The sequence below is a fragment of the Paramisgurnus dabryanus genome, chromosome 6 (assembly GCF_030506205.2).
Source record: "Paramisgurnus dabryanus chromosome 6, PD_genome_1.1, whole genome shotgun sequence".
Taxonomy (NCBI): domain Eukaryota; kingdom Metazoa; phylum Chordata; class Actinopteri; order Cypriniformes; family Cobitidae; genus Paramisgurnus; species Paramisgurnus dabryanus.
In genome coordinates this window covers 36349679-36369481 of record NC_133342.1, presented here as the reverse complement: position 1 = coordinate 36369481, position 19803 = coordinate 36349679, and the positions used below count along the sequence as shown (strand labels likewise).

At 35.8% G+C, this 19803-nt stretch overlaps 1 protein-coding gene and 1 long non-coding RNA gene across 3 annotated transcripts; both read left to right on the top strand.

Annotated features, from left to right (window-relative positions):
* The first annotated feature begins 1 nt into the window (after position 1).
* LOC135767506 (uncharacterized) lies at positions 2-1724 on the top strand. Of its 2 annotated transcripts, none has more exons than XR_010542048.2 (3): positions 2-136; positions 586-799; positions 995-1724. It is a non-coding gene; the product is annotated as an uncharacterized lncRNA (long non-coding RNA). The 2 variants fall into 2 exon arrangements; XR_010542047.2 differs by having other exon boundaries at positions 22-136; positions 719-799.
* Positions 1725-11719: 9995 nt separating this feature from the next.
* On the top strand, positions 11720-13057 carry LOC135767455 (complement C1q-like protein 3). The gene is made up of 3 exons (XM_065277181.2): positions 11720-11965; positions 12236-12370; positions 12462-13057. The coding sequence occupies exons 1-3, from the start codon at positions 11785-11787 to the stop codon at positions 12737-12739; spliced, it is 594 nt and encodes a 197-aa protein (XP_065133253.1). The 5' UTR covers positions 11720-11784; the 3' UTR covers positions 12740-13057.
* Positions 13058-19803: the final 6746 nt, after the last annotated feature.

The following is a 19803-nucleotide window of genomic DNA, read 5'->3' as shown; positions in this document are numbered from 1 at the left end:
GCTGGATCGTGGGTCACCAGAGCCGCCATATTAGTGATGGCAATTTCTTCATTACTTTCATTGCAACTGTACAGTTTGGGGCTGTACAACCCGTCACACACCTCAAAACAAGTCTCGGGAAATTCAACTTTCACAAGTAAGACTGAACAGTTGTTTTTGGTTGTGTTAGATCATTATAACATTATTTTGATAGAGAGTTGCCATTTGGAGGCTTACTATAATAGCTAGAAATATCAAAATTTGCGAATGCAAAATGTAACTCTTTGATTTGGATTTGCTGAAAGCACAAAAAAACTATATAGTTGGGGTTAACATTACAAAAGGCGATATTCACAATGGGAAGAATTTATTAATTTCATGTATATTTAGCTATATTACATTAGGATGCCTCTGCAAACCAAATCAATTGTAAACAATCATGATTCGTTATAACAAAATATTTTCCAAGTCTTAAAGGGGACATTTCACAAGACTTTTTAAAATTTAAAATAAATCTTTGGTGTCCCAAGAGTACATATGTGAAGTTTAGCTCAAATAGCTCATATAGATAATTTATTATAACATGTTAAAATTGCCACTTTATAGGTGTGAGCAAAAATGTGGCGTTTTGGGTGTGTCCTCTTAAATGCAAATGAGTTGATTAATGGGCGGTATTATCCCCTTCTGACATCACAAGGGGAGCCAAATTTCAATGACCTATTTTTTCATATGGTTGCAGAGAATGGTTTACCAAAACGAACTTACTGCCTTGCATCAGGAGGTGGTGGTGTCTGCTGCTTTTGGAGAATTTCCCTTTGAGGTTTGTTTTTTTTCTTCTTTTTTAATACATACTGTTCATTGAAGCTTCAATTACCAAATGCTTAAATTTAGCAGTTTAAAATAAATGTTTTTAACTGTAAACTCATTACATATCAAGTGGATTTCAATGATGGTCCTGGGGATGTCATTAAGGACAAACTGTCTTCATAAGACTTTATATTTCAAACATTTGAAGGTCAGAGTCAGACGCTGAAAGAAAGCAACTCCGAAAAAGAGGAGAGTAAACATGGATATCAGCTGACGTCACTCACTTGTCTTCCGCCATTTAGAGGACCTGAAGTGGTCCGATTTCCGAAACTGCTGTGAAAGTGCTGGATCTCATTTACATCATTGACAGAAAATACACTTTTGATTAGTAAATTAGTTAGGTAATGATCTTTACCATTATGTACCAACAACCACAGAATTACACTATTAACTTTACATGTTCATAACAAATGTGGTGCATTAACATAAAGTTAACACAACCAGGGAAAAAACTAGCTAGCAAAAAGTCAAGAGTCCAACTAAAACAAACACTAATCACAATAATGGTGACTTAAAATTAAACAAAACATCGACATCTAAGCCTAATAAGTGAATTGTGTTTTCTACAGCAATATATTTACTGAACATTCAGAAATAATGTTTTATAAAATAATAAAATGCAGTGTTTCTCTATCATTTACATAACAGTCAAACATGTCAATATAATAAACAGTTGTTGTTTTAAACATTGTGTGAACATTATAACATGACATTGTCATAACGTTTAAAAATGGTAAAATGTAACATTCCTCTAATGTTCAGACAACACAAAAACGTTCTTAGAACGTCAAGAAAACTGGACACTTTTTTCGTTGGCAGAACGTTTTTGGGAACCTTGGGAACTTTCAGGGAACGTTCTTAGAACTTTTTTCTGTTAGCTGGGAATGTTCTCAATGCTCGCGTTCATGTGTAGAGATCCAAGATACTTCGAGCAAAGTTTCATGTTGTGTCGCGCCTTCTTATGTTGTAAAATAGTGGTAGTTCGGTAGCAGCGGACAGCGGCTGGAAGAACGCATCAGGGATCAAGTAGGCATCACACCCCAAACAAGATGTATTTTTTTAAAGTAGCGTTTATTTTCATGTTGTCTTTCGTAGCCCTTTACTGTATCCGTAAGAATCATAGACAGTAAAAGATAAGAAATCCGTAAATCGTAGCAAGGTAGCCAATTCTTGTCAATAACCTACTGGTACTCGGTAGGTCCTCAAGATGGCGGCATGACGTAAAAGGTCACATGACTGAAATCCATCTATAGCAGTGGTTCTCAATCCTGGTCCTGGCGGCCCACTGCTCTGCACATTTTGTATGTCTCTCTTATACAAAATGTGCAGAGCAGTGGGCCTCCAGGACCAGGATTGAGAACCACTGATCTATAGAGAGCTGGTATTGGTTCCCATTTTTCCCCATTGTTTTTCAATGATGCAGGGGAATTTTAGGCTGACTAGATTGCGTGTGATGAAAAAAAATGAAGATTCAAGCTAAGACTTTTTGCCACAACATCAGTAACTTACTGTAAAAATAAAGACTGAAAATGTTTAATGTTCATTTAACTTTGAACAAACTGTTGCCAGTAAATAACATAAATGTAAAATCTACAGTATGTTACAGGTGTTGTGGCAAAAAGTCTTAGCTTGAATCTTCATAAGAAAAATACTCAGGAGACAAAGGTTCCAGGTGCCAAACAAAAATTACTTTATTCGCTCGAGCCAAAAAAGTGAGACAATCAACACCCCTCATAGAGCTGCTCAAAGATCATCTGCCCTCCCAACATCTGACTCAATTTTTATACAGTAAGATCAAACACTTCTTATCTGAGATGACGTACATTCTTCTCATTGGTCTCAGGCTGCCACAATTAATTTATTTGTTTGATGTAGCAGAAGTGCAGCTGAATCCTTCCTCATATCTAAAATGATATATTCTGTTTATTGGTTCTCATGGCCTTGGCTTTCCCTGACACAACCAACTTATTGTTAATGTGGCGAAATACAGACTGACGAATTCTCTAATCTAAAATGACGTACTCTTGTTTATCAGTTGTTTCGACCTTGGTTCTCAAACCCATCGTGGTGAGAACAATCGGGGTATAGTCGCAGGATCGCACCTGGGCTCTTTTAATTAAGAAACGAAAGTTAACTGAGAAAACAAAAGTTTAACTGGGTGTCATTACAGCCTTGTGTAGAAACAACAGGCCTTAGGCCTAATAACATATTAATACAGTATTTGATCAGTAATATACCCAACAGAAACTACTATATATTCCCCCCTCATGAACTTCTACACTGCAAAATCCCAGGAGTTAAATTAACACTGCTCAGTGTTTATATAGGTCCATCTCTAGAATGTTAAAAAAAGTAACACCGAAGAGAGTTAAAATCTGCAATCTGTGACTTTCTCCTCTCTATCACCATCTCTGTTTGAAACCTAAAATTGCATTTTAGATCTTACTTGTAGAGTTATTTTCTTATTTTAGGATTAGATGTTGGCTGTTTCATTTAAAGTCACCATTATTGTGATCAGTGGTTGTTTTAGTTGGACTCTTGACTGTTAGCTTGTTAGTTTTTTCTAACTGTGTTTAAAACTGTTATAGCAAAGAAAAAACAATTGTGTAAATCAATATTGATAGTTAATGTACACTGTCAAATATAAACATTTAAATGAACAGATTTAATAATACAGTTTTTCCTCACTCATTAAAAGCATCTTTTCTGTTAAAAATGAAACACTACAGTTTAAGGTCCAGAACTCTCATAGCAGTTTGTTATTCTGAAGGATTTTGATAGGGAGCACATAAAGCATTAACCCCTGCACAATGTAGATGCACAGACATCAAGAATCAGAGTATGAATCTCAACAATGGTGACAAAGAAAATGGTAAAAAAGTTCATTATTTATTCATGCCCCAGTGCATTCTGGGAGTCCTGGATGAGATTTGTAATTTGTTGATACCCAGCATGCATTGCAGCATGAAGCTTTTCATTTTATTGTCACCATCATTGTGAATCATACTCTGATTCTTGATGTTTAAGTGTCTACATTATATGGCAGTTAATCTGTAAGTGTCAGTGTTAAAAAATGATTAAGAATGAAAAACTGGTATGAGGGAGCTGGATATCATAGTATCATATTATTAACATAAATAATTACTTCTAGTAAGCAATCATTTTTAAATAAAGTGTTATTTGAAAGTATATCCCAGGGGTTCCCAAACTTTTTTCCTGCGCACCCCCTTCTATGTCCCAACCAGGTTGGCGCACCCCCAATCCCTACTTCAAAAAAAAAAAAAACAGGGGCAGTTTACAACAGCCGGGCGTTAAGAAGTTGGGTGTAAGTCCTACGTCGAGCTTAGCTACGTCTGACATTGTGAAAAATATTTACTCTTGTTGCACCATCTGAAACTACGACCAGACGCAGCTACGCTCAGCGTAGATGATGCGCGCCCCCGTGTATGCGTTTAACCACTGTGATATTTTGATGCCATTCGAGTTTACTATGGTAAAAAACGTACACTTACTGCCGTCAGCTAATAGATGATATATGAGTTTCCTCATGTTTACCAGTGCACTCTCCTAGATGCGTGCGTAACGTGCAGACCCATTCACAAAAGCCTTTACTGTTCGCACAAAAGGTGTATAATAGTTTGCAGATTCATTATAACAGCTCAAGTTTAAAACAAAATTAAATGAAACCTTTTAATAAGTTCTCTACAGTGTCTTTGTAAGTATTTAAGTATTTTATTATATAATTCATTGGCGGTCTCTTTACCATGCATGAAAACACATTGCTCGCGTATCCTGTGCCCATGTCTCGTCACATTCCATTATTTCTATTTTTGCCATAAAAAAAGTCTCTCTCTCTCTTGGTCCCTCTCCTCTTTCGTGACTAACAACTTTATCATAAGACGTCCCACACTTGACAGTTTCCCTGATTTCAGTCAGTTAAGCATATTTATAATATTTATGGAATGAATGAAACAATTTGGCACGCATATAGCGGCTGCAGTGTATAACAGAAGAGCAGTGTGTAGAAAAAGACAGCAGCTGTCTTGTTTCTATCAAAAACTGATTAATGATAGTTTTTTTTATTTAAAATAAAAGTGATTACAAAGGACATGTTACCTGTTTTTTATTTATTGTATGGAAAAATCCCACTTAAAGAAACAGATCTCCATTACATTTTTCCCCTGGTGGCAGATCGCGTACCCCTGGGAGGGTGGGAGGGCGGTAATGAAATCTAGCGATATATGGGACCAGGGTCTCGAAGGGACAGACAACGCTAAGAGTAACCCATCAGGAGGTCGATTGGAAGTCTTACCAGTGGCACAAACCGAACAAGCCAAGACGAAGTCGTGGACGTCACGAGCCATACCAGGCCACCAAAATCGTTGCTTGACTAGGAACCTAGTTCTACTAACCCCTGGGTGACAAGCAACACTGGAAGAATGACCCCACTGGAGGACGTCAGACCGTAACTTCTCCGGCACAAACAAACGATTCGGTGGGCACAGAGCCGGGGGCGTTACCCCTTCTAAGGCTGTCAAAACCTTCGATTCGACCTCCCATCTGAGCGCGTAGATAATGATGGTCTCTGGTAAAATGTGCTCAGGAGTAGCAGTGCGATCGGAACGCTCAAAAAGACGGGATAAAGCATCGGGTTTGATGTTTTTGGAACCCGGCCGGTAAGATAATGTAAAATCGAAACGTCCGAAAAAAAGTGCCCACCGAGCCTGCCTGGAGTTAGGCATTTGTCCCTTGACCTTCACTGATCTAACTCTCCTCTTTTAGCAATAGCATCAATGTTTTAGTACGACCACTTGTTCATTGCTTCATGTAGTGGGAAAACCTCCCAGACCTTCTCAGTTTATTTTTATTATATTCTACTCTACAAATCATTGAAACATTTGATCACAAATTAATTATGAAGAAACAGTCATATAAAAATCTCTACGCAAATGACATTGAATGGGACCGCCGTAATGCTTTAGTGTGTTTTTTTGTTGTTGTTTTTTGCTTAAGAGAGACTTCATGATTTCTGATACAAATCTCAACAATGGTGACAATTAATGGTTAGAAAGTTGCTAAATTTTTGTCATGTTGCAATGCATGATGGGATTTATGAATGAGTTTTCTACAATCCTGGTACCCAGCATGCATTGCGGCATGAAGCTTTGTTGTTGTTTGTCACCATGATTGTGTTTTATAGGCTGATTGTTGAAGTCTCAGTGTGTCTGACTTACACCACAGGTTAGATTTGGGTAAACAATATTTCACTCTTCAGGGTATGTGGACTTTTACAGCACTGTTGGATTTCATGGGAGCCTCACAGGATTGGCAGAACATAAATTAAAAATTTATATTCAGTGATTACTTTTTTATGATATCATTGAATCCCAAGACTTATACTTGCATACTAATTAACATAGTAACAGTTATAGACTTCAGTTCTCTCATCTTCCTCTGCTTTAACAGCTGTGTTTTCTAAACACACTGCCACAATGAGCAGAAGAAAACTAACAATTAACTTTAAGACCCAAGTACCCAACTAAAGGAAACACTAATCGGAGCAATGGTGACTTACTTTATTAACCAGATTTACAGCAGTTCTTTAGAAGATAAACCTATCATCCATGTAACTCTGCAAGCAAGTTGTAATTTTAGTTTTCAAACAGAGATGATGATAGTGTTCATTTAACTATGGTGATTTCATCTATTGCATTTAATAATTTGGCTTTCTTCCTCATTTTAGTATTACTTTCTCGAGAAAAAGAGTCAACAAAATAAAAATTTTAAGACAGGAACCGTTCCAAAATTGAGTTGATTTGACACCGAATGACCAGCAGGTGTTCACTATTAATGACTCAATCACTTCATTATCTTATTAACTTTAACACTGATTTAGTGTTTTTTTAACACCAATCTTGGTGTGGATTATATAAACACCGAGCAGTGTTAATTTAACACTGGGGATTTTGCTGTGTGGGTTCTTCAACATAAACATTGTCTCTTGGCATAAATCCATGCAGCTTGCTGTTCTTGTCCAACGTTTACCCAGCGTCCAGTCTCAAACTTTAAATCCTTGCACCCTCTCTCTCCATGCTTGAGATAGCGGCTGCTTGCTTGAATTTTCCTATTGTTTTTAGCTTTTTACTGGTCTCATCTCTCCAGCCTGCCTGGTCCCTACTCTACACTTCCTGTCGGTGTTGTATCATTTACTTTTTCTAAAATGTAATTCCTAAATTTGTCCATCCTTAACTTAGGCCTTTCTGTTCTGCCTACGTCTAGAGGTGTTATCTGATGTAGGGCTGTGGCTACACTATCATATGCCTTATGTATAACATCTGTCCTAATGGTTTGGCTGCATCAGGATATGCGTCTGTCTTTGTTTGTTTTTTTTTTTGTTTTTTTTTAAATTGGGCTTGTGGGCTCATCTGTGTTTGTGGCGTGTATAGGGGTTTGTAAAAGGAATTTAGCTCTAGCCTGCGATTGGTCTGGCTCTACTTCTATTCTGTCCTCAAATTGTATGTCATAATTATTGGTAATTGGTTCTCAGATCCCTCATCCCTAGAGGAGGCCTTTGTCTTTGTCTTTGCAACTTTTTATCATCTTCTTTTAGAATCTCTTTATTCCTTTTATACATTTCAAAGTCCCTCCTTTTTTGAATGACTTAAAAACAATTATTATTATTAATATTATTATTATTTTTTCATCTTTTCCTATATTTTACTCTTAGGGTTTGTAATTTTTTACAGATACTTTCATGTCCTCACACACTGTTACCTCAAATGTCCCATCCTCTGGCCATTTTGTCCTCAAGTGTTTGGTACGTTTGGTCCATTTGTTTGGAAGTTCTCGTAATCAAATCCCTTCTGATAGGATGCCTGGACTTCAGCCTTTCCAATGATGTGGATGCCATGTCTGTAAACACACTTCAACATAATTAGAATTAATTACATGGGTTAATTTGGAAAATTTATTTCTTCAAGGTTCCTCCCTCAAATTCTCCCACAAATACTCTTATTACACTTTCTCTGTCACAGAGGCAATCAAAGGCCTACGTTCACATTGCACCGATCCTATTCATGCATATACTCTTATCACAGATTACTTTTTATTTATTCATTTATTTATTCATAATATTGTTTATTATTGTTTACTATTATGTAATATTTATTTTATATTCCCTAATAGAAAATAAGGGGTGACCAATGAATAAATAGACAACTTCACACTCACAAATAATATTTCCAAAATATTATTATTTCCAGTTTCAGGCATACGTGGCCTACTTGATCTCTGAAGGTTGTATGAGCAAACCTCGTCTAAATATTCTATCAATATGACATTCCACAAAGGATTCTTATTATTACTTGCCAGGTTATCTATGGCCACTTTTTCTCTACTTCTGGTAACTTTTGTACTTCCACTAATTATCTCAGATACCAGTCTATTAATTTATATCATATTACTGCTAAATATTTGCTAAATGCTTTTCCAGAAGTGATTGTTAATATTTCTAATTTCAGTTTGAATTTAAGCATTTCACACTCTTTCTGCTGCAAATAGGGACGTTCATATCAGTTAATTTTCACAACCGACAACCGCAACTTATTAACTGAACATTAACCATTAACTTATAAGATTTTAATATTAAATTGTCACTGAGTAAAAATAGTTGACGGTTGTCTGTGACCTGATAAAAAAATAACATTTTATCTCATTTAAACGTGCAAACAGCAGCGACAGATCAACAACAGAATCAGGATTCATACATTATCAGATATTCACGCAACATTTCCTCATCAAAGAGCACGCAATCAGCTCAGATGACTATTATCCAAAAAGGGCAGATTGTCTCTTTTTCATCTACCACAGAGGTTATTTCTAAAGCAGGACGCATTTCAAAAAGTTTTGCTTTTGCTAATTTGTGTCATTTAGGGGCCACCTTTGTCTCACCATGCGTTAACAATTATTATTATATACAATATGAACATCCCTAGCTGCTATAAATACACGTCTCTTATATTTTAAGTTATTATCATCCATAATTACTTCATCAAGTCTATTAAGGAAAAAAGAAAATGAGAAAATGAAAAATAAGATCATGTTCTATAATCAAGCTATGTTTTAAAGATAAAATCCCTCATATTTACAGTTTTACAGAGGCCTCACTTTCTCCTTATCTCTTTACTAACACACACATATAGGCACACACACTGATCATACATTCTCTCTCAAAACGGTTTCTCATTCACAAAAATCTCTCTCACTCTCTTTCTCATACACAATGAGCCCCTCCTTTCTCTGCTCTTTCTCTGCTCTTATCTCTTCACACACACAGCTCTACCAGGCAAACATTTTCCCACGCTGAATAAGACACAGACATAGAAAAACACTCTCTCATCAGCTCAACCTTCATATAGAACACACAAACTGATTGCAGTTTTAACACAGTTCACAAAATTATTGACCTGCCCAAGCAGGGTTTTTTCGAGCACCAAGCCCGACACCCACACTCACACGCACACCTGTTTAGAATCTGGAACCCTTTATTGCTTTTCAATTCAATATTTTATCTTTATCTTAATAGAAGCAAATTAATTAGTAGTATAAGTATCAAATCGCTGTGTTCAATTTGGAGAGGCCTGGAGTATCAACACCGCTCAGGGCTTACCTTCGGGCAGACCACACAAGCACTATACAGAATAAGCAAGTAAATTTAAGTTCACCTCCATAGTGGCGTGCCCTTGTGTGACCCGGCCGACCGTCTGCAGCCCTCCACTCCGTACACAGCAAAATCCCCGGTGTTAAATTAACACCGGCTCTGTGTTTATATGGGTACCACCAGCAGGGTGTTAAAAGTAACACCAAAGCAGTGTTAAAGTTAATAAGATACTTAAGTAATCAGTTGAGTGATTATTTGATTATTAAAGACACCTGGTGATAATGGGCAGAACTACAACTACAACTTCCAGCCACTGCCTTAGATAAAATCAACTGAAAAGACATCTCTCTTATTACAAAATAGACTGACTTTTGTCTACTTTGAAATTGTTTGGTCACCATTATGGTGATCAGTGGTTCCTTTAGTTGGGTGGTTTGACTCTTGTTTCTGCCTTTGAGGTCTTCGCAAAAGTGTTTACTAAACATATTGTTTGTTTGAAAGGCTGTTGAAGCAAAGTTTATATAGTTTTAAAACAGAGAAACAAAATTCAGTACTCATAGAAAATTAGATGTTGATCATATATATATTATTCCCTTATTGGATTTCAGTAACATAGCTTTCCTCAGATCAAGCTTTTCAAATGTAATTGTTAAATACTTGCTGGAAATACTTTTTTGCCTCACGTGCAGATTTTATGAATCACCCCATTAATCGCAACCATGGCGACAAACATGATGTTACAAAGCATGCTGGGATCCACCATAGTATAAAACTCATGACTCCCATCATGCATTGCAACATAAATTATGTCACCATTGTTGCGATTAATGGGGTGATTTATGATATCTGCATGTGAGGCAAAAAATAAACTTTCCAACAATTATTTAACAATAAAATTTGATAAGCTTGATCTGAGGAAAGCTCTGCAAGTTAAAACCAATAAAGAAAAACATACATTTGAGCAAAATTTTATTTTAATTGTTCTAACAACCTCTGCAACAAATGACATGTTCAATAAACACTGTTGCAAAGACTTCAAATGGAAAACAAGAGTCAAACTGCCCAACTAAAGGAACCACTGATCACCATAATGGTGACCAAACAATTTCAAAGAAGACAAAAGTCAGTCTGGTTTGTAATAAGAGAGATGTCTTTTCAGTTGATTTTATTTTAGGCAGTGGCTGGAAGTTGTAGTTGTAGTTCGGCTTATTATCACCAGGTGTCTTCAATAATCAAAACATCACTCAAATGATTGCTTAAGTATCTAATTAACTCTTAACACTGCTTCAGTGTTACTTTTAACACCCTGCTGGTGGTACCCATATAAACACCAAGCCGGTGTTAATTTAACACCGGGAATTTTGCTGTGTAGCCTCTGTCCAATCACGCCGGGGTCACCAAATTATGTTGAGGCAAAAAGTCTTAGCTTGAATCTTCATAAGAAAAATACTCAGAAGACAAAGGTTCCAGGTGCCAAACAAAAATTACTTTATTCGCTCGAGCCAAAAAAGTGAGACAATCAACACCCCTCAAAGAGGTGCTCAAAGATCATCTGCCCTCCCAACATCTGACTCCATTTTTATACAGTAAGATCAAACACTTCTTATCTGAGATGACGTACATTCTTCTCATTGGTCTCAGGCTGCCACAATTAATTTATTTGTTTGATGTAGCAGAAGTGCAGCTGAATCCTTCCTCATATCTAAAATGATATATTCTGCTTATTGGTTCTCATGGCCTTGGCTTTCCCTGACACAACCAACTTATTGTTAATGTGGCGAAATACAGCCGGACGAATTCTCTAATCTAAAATGACGTACTCTTGTTTATCAGTTGTTTCGACCTTGGTTCTCAAACTAATCGTGGTGAGAACAATCGGGGTATAGTCGCAGGATCGCACGTGGGCTCTTTTAATTAGAAAACGAAAGTTAACTGAGAAAACGAAAGTTTAACTGGGTGTCATTACAGCCTTGTGTAGAAACAACAGGCCTTAGGCCTAATATAATATTAATACAGTATTTGATCAGTAATATACCCAACAGAAACTACTAAACAGGCAGCTAGTTGCCAGTAATACCCAGTAATACAATTTTTACAGAATTTTTTTACAGTGCTGGAACAAACAAACCTTGTCCAGCATGAGTCTAAAGTTCAAATGTTTGTGTTTACATTTCTTTCAACAAAAATGTTTCGAACCCTATTTAAAGACCAGTATCAGACATTTAAAGCTAAAGTGTGGAGCATTCACAGGAATCATATGTAGTCGTCTAACAAGCGAGATGTTGGTGGTGTTACAACTGTTATTACTGCTCTGTGTTGGCAGCTCAGTTTCACAAAATTTTATGACACCAACTGTGAACATTAATGTTCAGATTCCTGAGCTGGAGAAGCTGCAGAAGATGGAGGAAAAGATTCAAACATTACAAGAAACATTAAACAAAGTACTAAATGAGAATGAAGGTAAGGTTAAAGTTATTTTACTGGTAATGATTTGTTGTTATCAAAGGGTTTTTATGGATTTTAATGATTTTGCTCTGATAATTTTATGAGATCATTGCATTCATTGAAATAATGTCTTTTTTTCTCACAGCTTTGAAAAGTTTAGTACAAGATTCACAAAATAAGTTTGAATATTTCCAGAAAGATAATAAATGTGAATTTTATTTTTTTTATTTAATTTAAAATGAAAGATTTTATATTTTTGCTGCCAAATTCTATTCACGTTCACAGCTCGAAAGATTGCATTTTCAGCCGGACTTCTGGAATCAGGATCAGGGGGCATTGGGCCTTTTGATGATAATTGGAAAACACTGGTCTACAAGAAAGTGTTTAGTAACATTGGAAATGCCTATGATTCAAATACTGGTAAGCACTGTAATGAAAATATCATTATAGTATAAAAATAAATACAACATTTACCTTACAGTTCTTGAGTTCATATACATGTGCATTACAGGTATTTTCACAGCACCAGTACAAGGAGCCTATTACTTCAGATTTAATGCTCATACACGTTCTCCATTTAACCTGGGAGCCGGTCTATTTAAAAATGATGTACCTCAATGCTCTGTGTCTTCTTGGAAATCAACCACCCATAGTAATGCCAGCAATGGAGTCGTTCTTACACTGGAACCTGGTGATCAAGTTCATATCAAAGTCTGGAGAAATGCTCAGGTTTATGATAACAAAGATAGCTTAACCAGCTTCAGTGGTTTTCTCCTTTTCCCCTTATGAATATGGAGCTTGAATCATTCCAACTGTATCATGATTTTAGATTATCTCCTCTAAAGACCAAAAGTTTATCAGTTGTCTTTAAATGCATCCCAGAGACTTAGCTCACATATCTGGATAGTCTCCTAGTCTACTATCAGTAAAATTTATCAATGCAAAATATGAATAAGAACATTTTGACACTAATGTCTCATTCAAAACCTTTATTTCAATGTATTTTGGAGATGACGGTTCTGTGTCTAATACAACACTATTAAAACATCCTCAATGAAAGTATATTTCATCACAATCTTAATAAACATTAATAAACTTGTCTTTAAATTGTTTAAATTATTTCTGAAAAACAAATGATACAAGCAGTGTCTAGCAAAACAAACATGCAAAATTTTTTTGAAATTATACCTGTAAAAATAATCTAAAACAGGGTCATATAAAAACATAATTACATACATAGACATTTCCAAGATGCTTTCTGTAACAGAGAAGCCACTTAAGTTTCCTTTCTTAAAAGGGTCTTAGCATGAAAATGTGACTTTCCATGTTTAAGTGCTATAATTGGGTGCCCAGTGCTTCTACACTGTAAAAAAAATCTGTACACTGTAAACAAAATCCGTAGTTTTTACGAAGAAATACTGGCAGCTGTGGTTACCAGAACAATTCTGTAAAAAATACAACTTAAAACCGTAAAAACACCACAGTTGTATGCATTACAGCGAACTTTTGTAAATTTTACAAATCTTATCTGTATACAGAATTTCTTTGATTAATTAACTGTTTAGAAACTCTTCTTTTTTAATGGTAAAATGCAGATGTGATTGCCAGACAATCGCCCTAAAAATATATGAACATATAAACAACTTTTTGTATTTCATTAACTAATATAATTTTATTCATATTTTAAAGCAACACTATGTAGTTTTTCAACCTTTAAATAATCTCTGTAAAATGATTTCAGTGATAGAACAACTCTTAACTGGACAAATTCTACTGCTGCAGCAACTTGAGCAGCCTCCTAGCTGCTACAAGCACACTCTGAAAGTGGCAGTGGAGGGTAGAGCACACAGCCCCGCCTTTCCCCTTGCCTGCAAAAGAGTGTCTGATACCAGGCACTGTTGCACTTTAACCACATGGGGGAGCCGTAAGTCAATTTTACATGGAAACTACATACACTGTAAAAAATTGTGCCGTTAAATAACAGTAATCAACTGGCAGCTTGGTTGCCAGCAAGATAATGTTAATTTACGGTTCTGCCTCTGTTAAAATATAGTTCTACTTCCTTAATTTACAGCTCCCCTATTTTAACAGTATGTTAATGTTATAATGCCCTGAAAGCAACTCATTTCATTTAGGAAACCAATTGCAGGATCCATTCAAGTTTATAAATATATATATTTACATGGTGGTGTTAGTATTGTGAACTTAATTCATTTGAGTCCATTGAACACAAATATTACTTCTAAAATTAAACTCCAAACATTTAAACTTTCACACAAATCTCATGTAGTTCACCATGAGCAAACTACACAGTTACTGCTTTAAAATAAAACAACAGGCAGCATAACATCAATGATTTACTGCCCATCCTTGACCTAAACAACCACACTACTCTTCAGCACAATGGTAACCCAAAAACTGAGTCAAATCCTAACAAAACATTAAAGGTGCTCTAAGCGAATTGAAGCGTTTTAGACCATAAAACATTTTTTGTTACATACCGGAAACATCTCCTCACTATCTGCTTGCTGCCTGTCCGCTGATCAAACTGTAAAAAAACGCGATCTCTGTAGACAGCCCAGGCTTCACAAACGGCAATATCAACAAATGGCCAAACCTAGCCAGCACAAAACAAAACAAAGTATTCCAGCCAATAAACGGCAAGAAGGATTTGGGGGTGGGGGTTGGGCGCGTTCATGAAAGCACGGAAGGGAGGGGGAGGGGGAGGAGTTAGCTACGCTCTGTCTGTTTGAAAACAGTTCAAACATCAACAGGAAGTGACGTCGCACATTATTCGCTTAGAGCGCCTTTAAACACTAAGAGATCTCTCACATTATCATCATGTGTAAATCCCCTGAACAGTTTTTAAGTTAACATGATTTAAAAAACAAAATACAAGGACTTTTCTCTAATGTCTGTGTGAAATTAACATATTTCTGTATGCAAATTTGACTGTTAAGTTTTCTGTTTTTTAACAGCACATTCTGTTAAATAACAGTAATCAACTGGCGGCTTGGTTGCCAGCAAGATAATGTTTTTTTACGGTCTCCTTCGGACTGTTAAAAAACATTAGCATTCTGTGTTTTTATATCTTACACATTTAACCCTTTAAACCCCACAGCAAAATCCTTGGTGTCAAAAGAACACTGCTTAATGTGTCCACACTACAAAGAGTAAAAGAAACAGATCCAATGTTGAAATTAATGAGATAATGAAGTGATGATTGAGTTAATTATGAACAGCTGCTGTTAACAAACACAATCACTGAATAAAAGATGAACAAGAACCGAATAAAAGAGAAAACAAGCAGAAACTCAACTTACAGACTTAGAAGAGACTCAGACTTACTCAGATTTCCTAAGATCTCACAAGAAGATCATCAAACAACTCCACAAACAGCATTACCATCTTCACTAATTACAAACCAGTTAGATTTTATTTTATATGTACATTAGCTCTTACTGAGAAGTAAATCATAATGTGTGGTTTCCTGAACAGGGATTATCTTAAACCAGGAATAGTTAAATTAGAAAATATAACAAGTTTTAACAAACATGCCTTACTAAAAACATCACTTCTGCATTTTCAGGCGAAACAAAGGGCACTGATGTATTTTAAAATATGTCAGTGCAAGTTGTTTTGAGTTTGGACAGCTCTAGTCTAATAGTGTAATCCCTAAATAATAGTTACCATTCTCGTGATCAGCGGTTGCTTTAGTAGGACTCTTGATCCTTGGGTTTGCTCTTTGGTATTATATTTATTCATGCTTATCAATGTGATTTGAAAGACATTGAATATGGCAAAAAAGTATAAGTAAATTATTATCACTGACTAATGACTGTTATGGTGTTAGTGTCATGAGTTAAAAGTAATTTACTGATTTATACAGAAGCTCAAAAGTGATTAGATGGGTGGCAACCCCTTATAGTAGTCTAAGAGTGTGACAGAAACTGAGTGTTGAGGTAGGCAGAGGAATATTAAAAACATCGGGAATAAATGAAATAAAAAGACACAAGCAAAATTCATACACAGACATCAAGAATCAGGCTATGAATCTCAATAATGGTGCCTATCAAATGAAAAGCTTCATGCTGCAATGCATGCTGGGTATCAGCATAGTACAAAACTCATTAGGCCGATGAACTGTTTTCCCATTTTCTTTTGTCACCCTAGTTGAGAATCATACGCTGATTCTTGATGTCTGTGAGTGTCAGCTGAGGACTGTTTTCAAGTTTGCAAAAATCCATTTGTAGGCAACTCTGTCAAGATATCAGAATGCTGTAATAATAATTCTTGATATGATTCTGATTCAAATATATAAATACTCAGTCATAAACATTCCTAAGTACTACTAATTGTTATGATTCAGCTCCATGAATCTGGTAAAATAAACTATCAACAATCAGTAATCCTTCCTCACAAGAGTCTATAATCTCTTGGTTTTCTTTGCCATAACAAACATGCATCATAAAGACACAGTTACAGCAACCAGACTGAAAACCAAGTCAAGAGCCCAACTAATGAAAACAGTGATCGCAATAACGGTGATCAAAGAAAATGCTTGTAAAGTCTAGTAAACACCTGTTTGTTCTCAGTAAGAACTTTTGTAAATGTATAACAGAAATAAAGTCAAAGTGGTTTCTAAGTGAAGATGGTAATGGTGTTTGTGTAAATGTTTAATTCTCCTCTGGTGATATATGGAGAGATTTAATGTGTTCTGTTATTTTCAGTTGATGTTCATCTAAGTCTTTGTGTCTGTAAATGTTTCTGCTCATGTCTTATCTTTTTATTTATCTTTTCTTCAGTGATTCTGTTTATTAGCAGCAGGTGTCCATAATTATTGCTTCAGTATCTGAACTCATTGACTTGATTTCAGGTGGATCATTAGAAAACTAATGTAGGGAATAGTGAATGAGGGTGTATGGTGTGATTTGGGACGCAGTCTTTAACAGTGGACTCTTAGGGCTGTAAATTCACATTATTCTGAAAACAGAATGCAGAATTTAACAGTATACTTCTGTTTTTGTTAAAAAACAGAATCATACTGTTAAATTTGGCTGTTTTTAACAGCAATTTTTTACAGTGTAGTGTTGCTTTAATATATGCAGAAAACCACTATAATCCAGGTGATGGAATAGACAGCTGCACAAAGAAACAAAGTTTGTTGTGAAATTATTACACATTGTTTTTCAAATACCGAGGACAACCCCTACATTTTTTTTTATTATTTATATTTTTTCCAAATTACAGAATAATAATAAACACGTCCAAACTACGACATAGCACAAATGTAACTGTGTCTGTGGTAATTTTTTGGTGACTAAAAGCATCCAAAATAAATCAATGGTTACATTTCATCATCTGAATTGTAAGTCACTCTTTGCCTAAAAACTGCAAAACTGTGTCATTTTTTTTCAAGAAGCTTCTTAAATGTTCAATTTAGGATGAATTTTTAAGAGTATAGAAGGAGTTTATATATAATATGGGCTTTTATTGCCTGATTTTTCTTCAATATTCAGTGTAAGTTACCTATTTCAAAAATACATTTTTGGTTTTCTAATAATTATTAACTAAATTATTCAGTTTGGCACAGGTATATTTTTGGTCTACAAAAGCAATTTAAAGCATTTAACCATGCACCTTCAGATTAAATGATTTTTAAGATCATAGTTAACATTTTAGTCAAGTGACCTTAAACTTTGTAGTTTTGAATCTAATTGGTAGCTGTAATGCATCTCATATTGTAGGCTATTTGCTGCATAACCATGACTCTCCCCTTCCCTCCTTCTCTTTGTCTGCTCATCTTTTGCTGGCTTTCCAAATGATAATTTAGTTTGTTGCGGCCTTCATTTGCTTTATTAGATCAGAATTACAGACGTGGAAAGACTCTTTACTCAGCATAAGTTGCACGTTACATAAATATTCTTGCCTTTCTTGCATACTATTCTGGTATAAAAGCAGTGCTTATCATACTTTGTGTTTGCGACCGCTACCTTTGAGCTTGTTGTACTTGCCATCGCTCATCGCTCTGTCGGCCAGACTGCACGTGAGGACCGGGCTGCCTGTGAGTGTCTAGCAGCAGCACCCACTGCTCGTTGAGTGGAGAGAATGATACATCCTCTCGCGTCAATCTCCCACCACGCCAGAAAAGATCGCTAGATTTGTCCTTTTTTGCTTTTTTAAGTCGCTAAAGGGGTTTTAAAATGGCTAAAACTAGGGACAAAGTCATCATCAAGTTGGCAACACGGCACTGCTGTGTGCATGTTTATACAGTGTACGAACTTGAACTAAGCCTGCTTCTGGTTGGCTAACAATTGGTTGTCCCACCCCCTCTAACATACACAGGCCAATCATCATCAGTTGAAGAGAAAAACATTGCCCTTCTGATAGTCTACTCGCTTCAGTGAGATTAATGCGCAACATTTTAATGTCAGTAACAGTAACGACGGAAATTTATTTGATTGTTCGTTACTGAAAAAATAACACCGTTAGTAACGACGTTTATTTATAATGCCGTTATTTCCATCACTTCAAGTGATGGTCCGTAGATGCAAGGATAATTGTTTCGTCTGCTATTTTCACATCAAAATGAAACAAAACTTCAAGAAAAACTACAGAGGACATGACCTCGGTGTCCTCAATGGTAGCTACGGCCATGAAAGTGGCACTTAAATAATGACATGATGAATGAACATTAATGATGAAATAGAGAGCAGTCAAAACACAAGTACAACTAAACTACAGACAAAATCTTAGATGAACATTAACTGTATAAATATAACATATAAGCACAAGATATAAACCCTCAAGATCTCCCCATAGGAGAATTAAACACAAACACCATTAACATCTTCACTTATTACAAACCAGTTTGACTTTATTTGGTTTGTTTGAAGTCACCATTATAATGATCATTGTTTCCTTAAATGGGGCACTTTGCCCGTTGGTAGTGATTTGGCTCTTTGATGGGATCCGGATCTTTTTAAATTTAGTCAGTTATAAGATGCCAGCTTGGGGGCATCTCAGTTTATCCTGGAAATTATCACTGGGAGGAATGATGAGGTGAGATTTGTAGTCAAATAATTAAAACTCAGATATCACACACCAGTATCTGAGTTTGAATTATTCTGAAATATTGATTATTCAGACAGTGACATCACTTTTTTGGATTTACCTTTAGTACAAAGTGTGTGTATGTGTAAAGCTACGTTGACTTATGTTATTCATTCAATACCTACTCACAAATAAACATCAAAAACAAAGTCGGCTGCAATGAATTTCTGTGCAAAACAGCTTTTACTACAAACACTTCCACAAATCATCATGCTGTTAGGCAGTAGCACCCCTGCGCTGGGTGCGCCCCTCCCCTATAACTGTTCTGTCTCGCGGAGGAGCTAATTTGTGTGCATCTGTCGAAGCGAAACACGCATAGGGAAAAAAAAGGTTCAAAAGAATCGGTTCGTTTGCGAATGTCACAACTCTACTCGTAGTTCTGTGGGTTAAGCTTTCTCTGACTGTTAGAATAATGTGTAAATTCACATAAGTTATGGTCTAAGAAGCTGAAATAAATAAAATCAAGTTATGTTGTTAAATTTTTAATGATGGTCTAATCATTGTAAATTTTACCAAGCACGTGTTCTCAAAAAACTATTACGTGAACTATTACTTTAAATTTTTTCTGTTCCCCATAAAAAAAAATTCTTATTTGATGATATTACAGAGTGGCAATACATTTAGACAATTAAACTTAAAAACAGTAAAAACTAATGTCAGGCAATTCTGTGACTAAACAAAATCAGTTTAGATATGAAGAATCAGCATACAAATCACAACAAAGGTGACCCAAAACATTA